At 32.5% G+C, this 15,607-nt stretch overlaps 1 protein-coding gene across 2 annotated transcripts in view; it reads left to right on the top strand.

Moving 5' to 3' along the window:
- Window positions 1–15,607, top strand: part of LOC126884388 (splicing factor 3A subunit 1) — a 1,074,980-nt gene that overhangs the window by 670,890 nt on the left and 388,483 nt on the right. For both annotated transcript variants that reach the window (XM_050650305.1, XM_050650306.1), the window contains one exon: window positions 13,443–13,846. In XM_050650305.1, coding sequence (XP_050506262.1) covers window positions 13,443–13,846 — 404 coding nt within the window. The remainder of the gene's footprint in view (window positions 1–13,442; window positions 13,847–15,607) is intronic.

Raw genomic sequence — 15,607 nt, 5'->3', positions numbered from 1 at the left:
GCCTTGAAGAGGAGGTATTAATTATTAAAAAAATATTGAAAATATTTAAATTATACTTCTTTTGTTTGTGGTTGAAAAAATATGTTAAATATAAAACTTAACACTTTCGTTACTGCGGGGACATATATGGCCCAGCGGATTTAAAAAAATCGGCTTGCATCTATTTGTTTATTTGAACGCATCCGTATTTTTAGACATTCCTTACTAATTCCTGAGTAGTATGCCACCTACATATCACGTCTTTAACCTTTAACTACACGCGCTGGCGTACTTTGTACGCCAGATATAAGAATTCTACTGGAAATATATTTAAAAATTTAATTTTTGACCTTGCTTATTTTTCTAACCTATCACTGGAATGTGCTTTACAATTTGGTTTTAGTTTCGTTATAATCGGCGTTCTAGAAAGATCGTAATTTACATTTTATTATTTGTTGTTTCCGGTGGTGGACAATATACCCCAGGATTATATTACTATAAGTCGTAATATAAGTACATATTTTAATTGTTTTTTAGTCATTATGGCAAAAAATATATTTTTCTTTGTAAACAATACTTTTTCTCCTGTAAAAAATCACATTTAAAAAAATTTTTTATTAGTAATTTTATTTATCATGGAATCCAGTTATTCCATGATTCCAGTTATAAATCCCAATTGGCTTACTGAAAAGGAACTCCAAGTATTCACTGATGCCGAATAAGGTTTATAACAAACAACTAAGTGTATTTTTTCAAAAAAAAAAAAAATTAAACAAATCCGCTGTTTTTAAGTCACACAGTTTTTAAGTTCTTGTGGCGTACAAAGTACGCCACGCGTGTAGTTATGTTATAACTTGATGCGCGGGTAGTTAAAGGTTAACCTAAAAATTAATGTTAACTAAACACGTGCATCAACAATTAGTAAATAATCCAATTTTAGTAAAGAAAAAGTGGCTGTTCTGTTTTTTTAACAGATTATTTATAATTTAGTTGCTGATTAACACAGGTTAGTAATATATATTGTTTTTTTTTATATTGTTTTTACCGATTTTACCCTAATTTTTAAACTCTAGTGTCCCAGTAGTTATACCGGGTCGTATTTATCCCATTCGTATTGTTTGGTTGCAGATTGCACACTTACTATGGCACGTAGACGGTTTCTAACGCAAAAAGAGCTTCAAGAAGAGATTGAAAACCTCTCAAATATTTCAGAAAATGAATCCGAAGAAGAATCTTATACTGCCTCAGAGTCTGACTATGTACCTAGTGACGATTCTGCCTCAGATACTCCTGACCATGTGGATGTAAACATCAATGCTTCCGACGAAGAAAATTCGGATGACGCGGATATATCTGAAGATGAGTTGGAAAGAAATAAATTCACTGCACAATGGAATATACCTAAAACACAAACACAAACTTTTGCCCAAAAAAATAAATTCCTACCCAGAGAAATGGGATAACATTACTAAATATTGATAGAGGTTCTTGTCCTGTTGATATTTTTTTAAAATTATTTTCGCGCAGTTTATTTGTGCACATTGCTTGCTGTACAAATCAGCACTTCCAAAAAAGAGAGATACAAAATTAAACACGAAAAAAACAGATATGTGTGAAATGATGACAGTGATTGGTTGTACTATGGTTATGTGTTACAATAAAGTACCATGTATCTCACACTACTGGTCACAAAACGAATCACTTTCGAATTCCCTCATAAAAAAGCTATTTCAAGAGATCGATGTTTATTCCTGCTATCTAAGTCCTACTATAATAATCCTGAAAGAAATAGTAATACGTCAAAAACATACTACATCGATGAAGTGGTTTCTTGTTTGAAACACACTTTTGTAAAGGCGAGGACTGAGAGTTCCCATCAGTCCATCGACGAGTCAATGACTAAGTTCAAAGGAAGATCTGCCCTAAAGCAGTATCTTCCTATGAAGCCAGTAAAAAGAGGTATAAAAATGTGGCAACGAAGTGATTCTTTCACAGGATATACATATATACGATTTCAATATTTACTCGGGAAAATAATCAACACCAACTACTGGAACTCTAGGAGAACGAGTTGTTAAAACTCTAGCCCACACCATAAGGTCAGCAGATGTGTGTCTATGTTTTGACAGATTTTTCACTTCGTTCAACCTACTGAACACCCTAAATTTTTCATGTTTAGGAACCTATATGGCTAATCGGGTAAACGTAGCCAAATTTGATAATACATAACAAAATGTTAAGGGGTGATATGGAGTTTTTAGTTTCATCCGAAGGAATTTTAGCGACTAAATGGAAAGACACGACGGAAGCGTTGCTGATGTCCAATTGTAGCAATACGACTGTTGGATTTATCAACAGAAAGCTAAAAACTGGAGAAAAAGCTAAGTTCACTTGTCCAGAAGCATTTATTTTTTAGAATAATTTTATGGGAGGTGTAGATCTCGCAGATCAAAAGGTTAGCACATATGATATGGACCTAAAATCTGCGAAATGGTGGAGAAAAGTTTTTTATAAATTAGTAATAATAATATAGTATAGCATTTTTGCCGGGGAGATCCTTTCGGATAGTTCCGGCGCCAATTACATCTTTAACCCTGTTTCAAGTAACTAGTGCCGATGTACACTAGCCCAGGGGGACCGATGGCTTTACGTGCTCTCCGAGGCACGGTGAGACGGTTCGTGTCATTATTGGAAATGAAAATGGTTTGTCTTTGGCAGGGCTCGAACCCACGTGCACTGGCGTATGAGGCCAGCGGTATTGCCGTTACTCCACGGCCGCTCAGTTATAAATTAGTAATGACGCTATTGTAAATTCTTGGGTTATTTACAAGAATTTGCATAAAAGAAATGTACAAGATAGTACAAAATTTTCACTTTTGAATTTTCTGGTGCCGCTAGCAGAACAGCTAATTGAATTAGGAAGATCGAACTCAAATGTAAAAAGACGAATAAGTGGCCGTTCTGCAAGAATATCTAAACGACAGAAACATATGATCAATGTTGGAGACCATTTGCCACAACAAATACCTACTAGAAAAAGGTGCTTTAAATGTTCACAAAATAAATCAGAAACTCGAACTACGACTATTTGTACAGCATGCAATGTGCCTCTATGCAAAAATTGTTTGCATTTATAAGAAGTAATGTTTTCTACGAAACAGGAAAACTCAAAGAATTAATTAGAGAAATTAAAAGATATAATGTAGAAATAATAGCTTTACAAGAGACAAAACAATTGGAAACAGAAATAGTAGAAATAGAAGACGTGGTATTTTTTAAAAGCGGGGGAGAAACCAGAAGGTTAGGAACAGGTTTTATAATACAGCGAAAATGGAAGGAAAGAGTAATGGCATTCCAACCAATATCAGATAGACTATGCACAATAAGATTAAAAGGAGACAAACGAAACATAAGTATAATAAATGTACACGCACCGATTGAAGATGCCACAGAAGAAGAAAAAGATGAATTCTACGAGCAATTGGAAAGAGAATATGATAAATTACCAGGGTTTGACATCAAAATAATAATGGGAGACTGCAACGCCAAAGTAGGAAGAGAGAATATATACGAACACATAATAGGGAAATATAGTAAGCATGAGGTGTCAAACGATAATGGCCAAAGAATAATAGGCTTTGCAACAGAAAGGCAAATGGTGATACGAAGCACACAATTACGCCGAAAAGATATATATAAAGGAACGTGGATTTCCCCTGATAAGAAGACAGTAAATCAGATAGACCATATTTTAATAGAGAAGAAGCATGCAAACAATGTAATAAATGTAAAGAGCATGAGAGGAGCGGACTGTAACTCTGACCACTACCTGGTGAGAGCAGAATATAAAATCGAGCATAACATAAAGCGAAACAATAAAACAACAGAAAAAATTGGAAAACAATTTAACATAGGACTACTAAAAGATAACAACACACAGAAGAAGTATGAACAGGGAATAACCAACAGACTAATCAGGGAACAAGAAACGTCAAGCCCAGACAAACAATGGCAAAATATCAAAGAAGCAATCTTGGACACAAGTAAAGCAATCCTAGCGAAAACCAAAAGAAAACACAAAACAAAAGATTGGTATGATGAAGAATGTCAAGAAGTAGCAGAAGCAATAAGAAAAGTAAGACTCAAAAATCTCACAAATGACGAAGAAAGCACTAGAGAAGAATACAGAGAATTGAGAAAAATCATGAAAAGAAAATGTAGAAGCAAAAAGAGAAAATACAACGAGAACAAACTGAAAGAAATAGAAGAAAAATTTCAAAAAAAAAGAAATAAGATCATTCTACCAGGAAGCAAAAAAAATGGAAAGAGGATATCAAAAAAACAACCCATATATGAGAGATGATAAAGGGATGTTGCTAAATGAGCCTGAAAAAATAATGGAAAACTGGCAAAACTATTTCACAGAACTGCTAAATAAGAGCGAAGTACAAAAGGAAACAAACCATGAAATTGAAGATGATCAGATAGCAATAGAAATACCCACAGAACAAGAAATAAAGAATGAAATAAAGAGCTTGAAAAATAACAAAAGCCCAGGAATAACAGAAATATCGGCCGAAATGATAAAATCAGGAGGGAAAAGACTACAGAAAGAGATATATGACCTGATAAAAAGAATATGGGAAGTAGAAAAAATGCCAGAAGAGTGGACCATAGCAAGAATATGCCCTATACATAAAAAAGGTGATAGAATGCGATGCGAAAACTACAGAGGCATCGCACTATTAGAAATAGTTTACAAAATCTTGGCACAAAGTATAAGAAAAAGGCTAAGTCATTATTCGGAAAAAGTACTGGGGGAATACCAGGCAGGTTTTAGAAACAACAGATCAACGACTGACCAAATATTTGCCTTAAAAGAAATACAGACTACCTGTTACGAACATAAAACAGTACTATATGCTTTGTTCATAGACTTTAAGCAGGCTTACGACACAGTAAATAGACAGCAGATGTACGAACTGATGAAAGAATTGGGGATACCAAGTAAAATTGTCAGGATGATAAAGATGACGATGGAAAACACAACAAACGAAATAGCTTGGAAAGGGTATACATCCAAAAAGTTTGAAACCAAGGAAGGATTACGACAAGGAGACCCACTATCAACAATGGCATTCAATCTAACATTGGAAGGAATAATCAGGAAAAGCAGAATAAACATGCAAGAAACGATATTTAAAAACGGCCACCAATGCATAGCATTTGCAGATGATCTGACGCTATTAGCAACAAGCAAAAAAGAACTACAAAAGTTAATGAAAAACATAATAACAGAAGCCAAAAAATTCGGACTTAAAATAAATGAAGAAAAGACAAAATATATGATAATGGGAGAGATCCAAAAAGAAAAAGAGAATAACATCATAGTACAAATAGATGGAGAAAAAACATACTCGTTTAAAAGAGCCAAAGAAATTATTTACCTGGGAGCCAAAATAGATGAAAAGGGTCATGAAGAAGGGGAGATAAAGGCAAGAATAGCTAAAGAAAATAAAAAATATGGAGCATTACGCACATTATTGAAATCCAAACACGTATCAAGAAAAACAAAAATAAGAATTTATAAGACTGTTATCAGACCTACAGTAACATACGCAAGCGAAACATGGGTGCTCAAAAAGTCAGAAACAGACCTGTTAGAAAGATGGGAGAGAAAAATGCAAAGAGCAATATATGGAGGTGTGAAAATAGAAGGTCAGTGGAGAAGAAGAACCAATAAAGAATTGGAAGAACTATATCAAGAGCCAACGATTACGACGACGATCAAAGCACAGAGAATACGATACTTGGGGCACATAGAGAGAATGGGAAGTAAACGAATGCCAAAAATGGTACTTTCACGAAGACCAATACAAAAGAGGAGGAAAGGCAGGCCAAGGAAAAGATGGAAGGACAGTGTATATGAAGACTTGAAGAAAAGTAACATTGAGAGATGGAAAGAACTAGCATTGGACAGAAGGAGATAGAGAGAGGTTGTGAAGGAGTGTATAAAAAGACTGAAGTGTATTTAAATAAAATTTATAAGTTATGTAAGTTATATTAAGTTATTTACTATAATATTTATGTAATCAGAAATGTAAACATATTAGCCCTAGGCCTACAAGGCCTGTTGCGCTTAATAAATAAATAATAAATGTTTTTAAGTTTGTTTCTTTACTGATGGAACTTATTTATCCCACCATTCAACACTAATGGGACATATATGTCCCATGTTCTTTCTAAGGATACAAGGATACGCAACAATGTAAAAAAAAATCAATCGCTTTGTTAGGTCTCCAGGTGTCAACGAATATCATTAAAATCATTTTAAACAGTTTTATTTAGCTACAATGAAATCAGAAATGAAAGGGTTAAGAAGAGTGTAAGATAAACTTATTCAACTGATATTTGTCATCACTACTTAATGTTCCAATTATGAGAAAAAATTAATGTTCTTGATAATAATAAAAAAAAGAAATACTTATAAACCACTGTCCAACACCAAACTAAGTTCAATCCTGAATAAGGAAACGTAAAGTCCTTCCCAAATGATAAAAAAAAGAAGATAAACGAAGACCCAACTCAAAATGATGATTCCATATCCATAGTTGTCCTATTCTACCCAGTGACTGCTGCTAAAACTCCTGAGTGTCATTCCCGGTGTTATTGGGATGACACTTTGTAAGTGTTTCCAAGTGGCTAAATATATACAAACCCATTGTTAATTTGGTCATTAAATGTTATCGGAATAGAGGGACTCTAGTGTTCTGAGGGACTACAATCCTCAAATTGTTTTAGTGATAACAACTTTAGCATGGTTCTGATTAACATTCGTTCTATAAGATACAAAACTGATGAATTGTTTTTGTTCCTAGAGGAATTAGGGTTTCCCCCGGTAGTTGCGGTTACAGAGCACTGGCTTGAAGTCAACGAGCCTTTGTTTGTAGATAAATACACCACAATTGCTAGGTATGATCGTCCAAGCTCAGCTTATGGGGGGACACTAATTTTGTCTACGAGTAATGATTTTTCTTTGGTAACAAAATATGACTTTCTGTTAAGTGAAGCCTCCTTTGAGTTTTCGTTAGTTTACAATAAGAATCTTAATATTTATATTATTTGCATTTATAGATCACCTGCTTCTTCCGTGGAACTATTTTTTCAGAACCTGCTAAATTTGTTAGATGACCTGCCCCATAAAAGTAGAAAAATTTTATGCGGGGACTTTAACATTATACAGTCTCAGATTTCTCACCACTTGATGTCCACTCTACAATTATTAATGCTGGACTATCTGATCATGAAGCAGTTTATACGAAGTTTAATATCTCCAGCAAACCCTCCTCGAAAACCCGACGTTTAGGCAGGATTTTTTCCACTCGGAACTTTCGTAAATTCCAAAATTTATGCTTAACCTCTGAGTGGCGCTTTCCTGCCATGGACGTGAATAATAATTTCAGTGAATTCTTAGATAAGCTTATTTGTATCTTCAATAAAGCATTTCCTTTAATTGCAATTAAGCCAAAACATCACAAACCCTGGACTACTAAAGGTATCCGAATATCTTCCAAGAATATGCGTTCTCTTCTCTATATCAAGAAATTTACTACCAACGTCTCTATCACTGAATATATCATCAAGTACAGGGCAACCTATCTTAAACTTATAAAATCAGCTAAAAAAGTCTACTACCAGAACCGCCTGGGAAGCTCCAAAAGTGTTGCAAAAGAAACTTGGTCCATAATAAACGATCTTCGAAATAAAACCCACACTGCTCAAACATTTTCCCTTCCAGACCCTGAAAATCTAAATGAATACTTTGTTAATGTGAGTAAAAATATTACATCAACTATTTTGCCACAACAAGATCCCATTTCATATCTCCCTAATTCAAGAAAGGTCTCGAATCCATTCTTTATAAAACCAGTCGTTAAATCTGAACTAATCCAAACAATTAATAGTATCAAAAGCAAATCTTCCTGTAGTACTGATGGTCTATCGATCAAAATTTTTTCTAATCTTCCAGAAAATGTGTTAGAAGTCCTCATCTAACTAATTAATGATTCTTTTGAGAAAGGTAAATTTCCAGAGTGCCTGAAGACAGCCATCATTATTCCTCTTCATAAGGGTGGTGAAATATCTAATACCTGCAATTATAGACCTATTGCACTACTACCGGTACTCTCCAAAATTATTGAGAGACTCATAAAAGCCCGACTTATGTCCTTTCTAGTTGAAAACAACATTTTATCACAAAATCAGTTCGGCTTTTTAAATAATAAATGCACCACTGATGCCATGTTTTCTGTACTACATGAGGTATATCAAGCACTAAACAATAATCTTTGCACTGCCACCGTTTTTTGTGACTATGCCAAAGCTTTTGATTGTGTAAATCACAACATTTTGATAAAAAAACTAAATTTCTACGGAATTAGAGGCATTTCTTTAGATTGGTTCCAATCTTACTTGGAAGATAGGAAACAACTGGTTAGAGCAAATGATAAAGACTCTAGTCTCAAAAACATTGCATGTGGGGTACCTCAAGGTTCAGTATTGGGTCCTCTACTTTTCCTTATCTTTATTAATGACATCACTAATTTAAAAATCGATGGAAACATCTTTCTTTTTGCTGATGATACCAGTATCACTTAAAGCAACTCAAATATTGCAACTCTTCATGCTACTATAACTTCTGATCTACTTACAATAAAAACCTGGTCTGACTCAAATTTACTCTCGTTTAACGTAGATAAAACAGTAGCATTGTCTTATAAAGGAGCTCTTCAACCCTTACCTCTTAATAACAGCCAGATCAGTACCGTTGATTCTGTAAAATTTCTTGGCATTTTTTTAGACAGCAACCTTAAATGGTCCCTCCATATCGATTTGTTACGGAAGAAACTCTCTTCAGCCTGCTATGCTATAAGATCTGTTTCGAATGAACTCAATTTAGCATCTTCCAAAATAACATATTTTTCTTTGTTCGAGTCACATCTTCGTTATGGTCTTCCTTTTTGGGGTTCTGGTACAGCTGCCCAATTCGATGTTATTTTCAAATTACAAAAAAGAGCTATAAGATATCTGTTTGGCCTCAGAAGAACAACACACTGCAGAAGTTACTTCAAAGATCACGGAATTTTAACCCTTCCATCTTTGTATATTTTAGAAACTGTTTGCTTAATTCGTAAACATCTACATGTCTTTCCACCAAGACCTAATCATCACTACTTCACGAGAAATTCTACGTTTGACGTCTATTTGCCGACCCCGTCCTCGGAGTTAGTAAAGAAATCGATATTATATTCCGCAAAAAAAATGTACAACCATCTCCCCCTACAACTAAAATCTGCACCATCTTTTCCCAAATTCCGTAAACTGACAAAAGCCTACCTGTCTGAAAGACCATATTATTCAGTAGAAGATTATTTTAGTCAATAACTAAGAAATTACAGTATCCTTTGCACAAGTAGTATTTTTATTATTTTTTTATCTATATTTGGGTGTCATATGCAGCAGCTTAACTTTTTAACTTTTAAACCTTTTTTATTAATTATTAGGTAGACTATGGATTTGCAATTTATTTAAATTTTTGCAATTGATTATTTCTGTTTTAACTTCGATTTATTTATTTATTTTATTTACCTTATTGACGATTTATGTAATTTTAGTAAATTGGATTGTTACTGTTTTGTTTTTTTTTACTATTTATAAGCTTTGTCGATAAAATTGTAAAATTTTTCATGGCAATAAAGCATATTTCTATTCTATTCTATTCTAGGAAAGAAGTTGGGAGTTAAACCTCCAATAAAAACTGGTCAGGATCCATTATAAGAAGTGTTGTTTTTCTTTACAAAAAATTGGTAAAACTTGACCTTGAATAAATTTATGGAATTTTATGTAGTAACATGTCTATTTAAAGCTGGGAATGATATTAGAAGTTATTCCTATAAAGAATTGGTCGAAATATATAATAATGAATAGAAGGAATGAAAAAAAATTATGAAAATTAGAAATTGACAGGTCGTCAAAATGGCTTCTTAAACATGAATAAAAAACTCACCCGACAGCGATTGTCCAAATTCTACCAAATTAATATACTATTCTTCTTAAAATCAACCAAAAAACAATACTCTTCCCTCCTTCAACTTAATTTACAGATTCTGCAATAAAGCGATAACTTAAATGGGATTCCTTTTTTTTGTCAAAAACCCATCGGCCACTTGGAGAATTTACTTCTTCGCTTGAAGATTGAGCTAACAGTCATGCCCTGCGAACTCAATGGAAAAAATTGGTTCCATATATATAGTGAGCTTCCGGAATTAGAGATGGCGACACATAATGTGGATCGCTAATATATGTGGTAAAAGGCTAATTGAAAAGAAGAAGAATATTTGACAATTGAATGTCGAGTTGGACCCAGTTGGACCATTGTGTTTATTTGGTAACAGCGTTGCCACATTCAGCAGATTTCTACTTTTTTGATATATTTTTTTTTAATTCTAGTAGGCAATATTTTTTAGTAGGTTTTTGGTATACAGTGATGAGCACGCTAATAACCGGCAAAAAAGCTCAAAAGATGGAAAACATAATACATTGCGAAACAAAAAGAGATGAAACTAGTGGAGGTGGAAATTATCGTTATAAACGTACTATTAATTAACATTACATTACATAGTTTTCCAACTGTAGACGTCTGTGACAGCTGTGACAGGAGTATTTTATAAAATTCTACTGTCACAGTGACAGTTGTCATACCTCTGATACGTCTAAAGGTGGGAAACTATGTAATGTAATGGTATTTTAGACGTTTATAACGATAATTTCCACCTCCACTAGTTTCATCTCTTTTTGTTTCGCAATGTATTATGTTTTCCATCTTTTGAGCTATTTTGCCGGTTATTAGCGCGCTCATCACTGTATAATATCAACATTTTCTGTGCTATGCATTATGACTAAAATGAAATTAACTCTTTAATAGTATTTACATTTGACATTTTGTTACAATTTCCTAATGTCATTACCGAAAATAAGATTCAGGACGTAGGTATGAATACAGAGATTAGAGAAACAAATGAAACTGGTGTCTGATACCAAACTTTCTTGTTTCAAGCAGCAGTGCAGTAGTGTTTCGGGTAATATTTATATAACAAAGAGTTTTGACATTCGGTGAGGCTATTAAAATTAAACTAACGACGGAAAACTAAAATATGTATGTAAAATGTAACTTTGCAAAAATAATGTGTTTACCCGTTTCTATTAACGTAAAATGAAAAAGATTTTTTTCCGTTTTTAACCGTATTACAACTGATGATCGCAATAAACTTTTGAATAAATAGTTATTTATGATATAAATGTTAAAAGTACACGTTGAAGGCAAGCATGTGAAAATTTGCAGAATGAGCGAAGCGAGTTCTGCAATTCACATGAGTGCTTTAAAAATGTACTTTTTAACACGCATATCATACAATATTTTTTCTACAAACGTAATTACAGGACAATATCTACAAAAACTTTTACTTGAACTTGACTGACATTCCATTTTTATATTTTTTTGACATTACATCAAATTGCCTATACGGTCAATACGAACTGCAGTGCCTTAAAAATTTTAAAGCACTAGTGCCTTGAAGTAACATTTTTAACGCTCGTATGGAGTGCTAAAAATTGCATTTTTAACACGGTTGTAGAAAAAATGTATTTTCATGATTATTTGTCAAAGAAGGTATGAATGAGGTTGGGAATTGTACCAAATTTGATCCAGACATGCATAATATGTTAAAATCAATGGATGACAAAATATTATATAAAAATATTAAATATAAAACTGATAAAAATTAATTAAGTACCTAGGTCATTTTGTTTCCCTGTTAAAATGTAAAAAAAGTTTGGTTTTTTTACATTCACGTTATATTTATTTCTAGTTAAGTTAGCTGCTGTTTTTATTATAAAAAAACCTAAATTATACTTAAATAAGTTAATAAAGTTTTAGTTCTTGATTTAGTAGATTTTAGCCAAACATGCAATAATTTCCTAAATAAAATATGGCAACGTTGTCTTGTATTGAATTAAGTGCGTCATTTTGTAATTTTTGTGTTGTGTATGCGTTTTATATCAATTTTATATTTGTGTATTAAGTTTTTCTCCCGTACCCAAGTGATTAGTGAAGTGAATGTTTCATATTTTAGTTATTAATAGACATTTTTTCAGTGTATAAATTATTTTTCTTCCCTCAACTGTACCTAGTTGTTTCCAGGTAATGTGAATAATTCCTAAGGTAGAAAGACATTTTACATTATGTTATGAAAACAATGAATTCATGTCAAGATTTATATAAATAATAATTATTACTGTCATTTGTTGGTTTCATTATTGTTCTTACATTGTCCATACATACATACTTATCATTTTTTAAATATAATCGCTGCTCATGCTAAATTCTATGCTTGTGCATGTTATTAATTTTTTGTTTTTGCAATAATTATTTTTATTTTTATGGTTTCTGTAATAAAAATATTTTATTGCAAAAACTAAAAATTATTAACGTGCACATTATAGAATTTGGTATGCCTAGCGAAGCTTCCAAAACGGTACAGATATCTTCCAAAACGTTACAGAGATCTTCCAAATCGTTACAGAAATCTTCCAATTTAAAACGCTTAGTTGGCTTCCAAAAATATCGATGGTGTTGGAATACGGGACCAGTTCTGCCTATAGAGTTCCGTTTCTACCCCACCCACTCTTCTATGCTAACAGTGAAGTCTTTTAAAAATTTGACAGTTTTTGGTCACTTGAGACAGTGGCTACTCGTGGAACTAATATGCAGTGTTGGCGGTGTGGCCAGATAGAAAAGTAGCATTTTATAAAGAACAGATAAATATTTTTGAGTTTTGATTAATAGCTCTGGGAACCTGAATTATCTAAATCTAGAACCGGTATTTATTTAAAGTAATAAGAGGGTTTTTTTAATTATTAATTATTTTAATTATTCTATTTTCATTAAGTAACGTTCCGTTACACACTAACGGGCCTTTTTATTGCAGCAGTCAGCAAAGTTAAAATAGCCGTGTTAGTGACCAACAACCGTAACGGATAGGTACCATAAGAAGAAGAAAAAGATGATATTTTTAATGGTACAACCTACACAAACTAATCTCCTAAATGAAATGGGATTAACAACGGATATTAATTACGGTGCACTTTCGTCGCGCCGTTAAGTAAATTTCGCAGATATGCCACTAAATGAATGCCGAGCTTCCAATTATTTTTCGCTGAAACCTCATCGTAATTGACGTTTTTGGTAAAATTGAACGACGCTTCTCCGACAAGTCTTTTCTTCTGTTTTTACTTTTGATATGCCGGTAGACAAAAATACTAGAGCTTGTTCGTTATATGTCGATTCAGCTATATTACATTTCTAATTATTGATTTACATAACTTTATTTATCGTTAATTTTTAGCTGTCAATGTTAGTCGGCCAACAATTGGAGATGACTTTCTCGTCTCACCCATTACTGGAGAGAAAATACCTGCGAACAAAGTCCAGGAACATATGCGTATTGGTCTGTTGGATCCGCGTTGGGTAGAGCAGCGCGACAAACAAATAACGGACAAAATGAACCAAGAAACAGTATATGCTGCTGGTAGTGCCATCGATGCTTCATTGAAACTGCTCGCCGAGAGACGTACTGATATTTTTGGAGTTGGAGATGAAGAAACAGCTATTGGTAAGAAGATTGGTGAAGAAGATGTTAGAAAAGACGAGAAGGTAACTTGGGATGGGCATACGAGTAGCGTTGAAGCCGCTACAAGAGCTGCCAGAGCCAATATCACCTTGGAGGAACAAATTCATCAAATACACAAGGTAAGAGTTGAACTGCGACTTTGGCCCATCAAGAAGCAGGCATAGTTATTTACTTCTAATCTGTTAGGCGTTGTTATCAAGTAATTGTTGTATTTCTATTTATATTCTGAATGTTCATTGGTTAACTACGTTTAAATGCATAATTATTTAGTTAACGTTATCAAAAGCTGCTATGTCAGAAAAAAATAATCCTGAATTGCTACTCGTATTAGTTTATCATAATTTTTTTCCATTCTTCCATAGTTCGGTTTTATACTGGTTTGATTAGTCGCAAATCATCACTTTCAATCAATAATAAATAACGTTCGTTACAATAAATAAGATAGAACAAGTAAAAATTACTTCAAATGCAAAAAATAACAATACAAGAAAACATTAAAGGAATACTATTTCTTTAAGTAATCATTAAAGTTAGTTGTTATGATTAATCATTAAGACGAGTGTAGTTTTAAATTTTATTCAATATATTGCAATATATATTGCTTAACTGCCCTGTGTCTGGTTTATAATTTAAAGTTTGTTTATTTTTGTTGATGTGATACATCTTCAGAAATAATCTACTTTTGTAATTTTAAGTCTGTGCCAAAATACGAGCATTGTTGTAGTCGATCAGATGGCAGCTGTTTTTATAGTGCTCGACTACTGCACAAGTATTTTATCCTAAGCGGAAATCACTTTTATGTTGCGTGATGCGTTGTTTTAACCACTGTGATGAATGGCCAATGTAGCTTTTTTTACATCCTAGGCACGGTATTTCATATACCACATTACTCCGGGTGGTGAATACTATGCCGGGTGGTGAATCGTCAAACGGGCCATAGGAAAATCAATGGGAAATTCTAAATTGTTGAGTTCCTGCTTCTCTCATCAATGGGTAATTCTAAATTGTTGAGTTCCTGCTTCTCTCATCAATGGGTAATTCTAAATTGTTGAGTTCCTGCTTCTCTAATTATTTTACATCAAAAGTCATGAGAAACTATTTGTATAAAACTGAAATTTCTATTAAAAACAAATGTTACATTTGTTCTACGAATTAAACACATTCCAAAATTTTGCAAAAATATAATTGAAAGAAACGGAGAGAGTTGTTTTATATCACATACCATATTTGTTTATTTTTATTGAACAGTTCCATAGCCTAATTTAGTCATTCATAAATTCAAAGAAGAAATAAGTAATCTATTCAAAAGGTGAAAAGTAAATTTTGGTTTTTTTTATATAATAGTAAGAACAGTCTAACAAATTATATAAATGAACATTTTGTAAAAAAAGGAGATAGCAGAATTAAAGATTAATTTATTAGATAAGAAATAGTTGCAACAAAATTGAGTTTAAATCATTACATTTAAATCTTATATTTATGGTATATTGGATAAATAAATATTATTTATAGAATTTATATGACATTGAGTACATTTATTTTCCCTGTTTTGTCCTGGATGAAGTAAGCAACTAGAGATACTAGATGGTTTTGTTTTCCGTAAGTAGTAATTAAAATAATTAATTAATTAATCAAAATAAGAATATGCTGATAAATCTCATAACACAGAGAGAAAATACAGAGCATAACTATATATATATATATATATATATATATATATATATATATATATATATATATATATATATATATATATATATATACATATATATATATATCTATATATCTATATATATATATATATATATATATATATATATATATATATATATATATATATATATATATATATATATATATATATATACATAACAAAGGAG

This window comes from Diabrotica virgifera, chromosome 5 (assembly GCF_917563875.1).
Source record: "Diabrotica virgifera virgifera chromosome 5, PGI_DIABVI_V3a".
Classification (NCBI taxonomy): domain Eukaryota; kingdom Metazoa; phylum Arthropoda; class Insecta; order Coleoptera; family Chrysomelidae; genus Diabrotica; species Diabrotica virgifera.
This window is presented reverse-complemented; position numbering and strand designations above follow the sequence as displayed.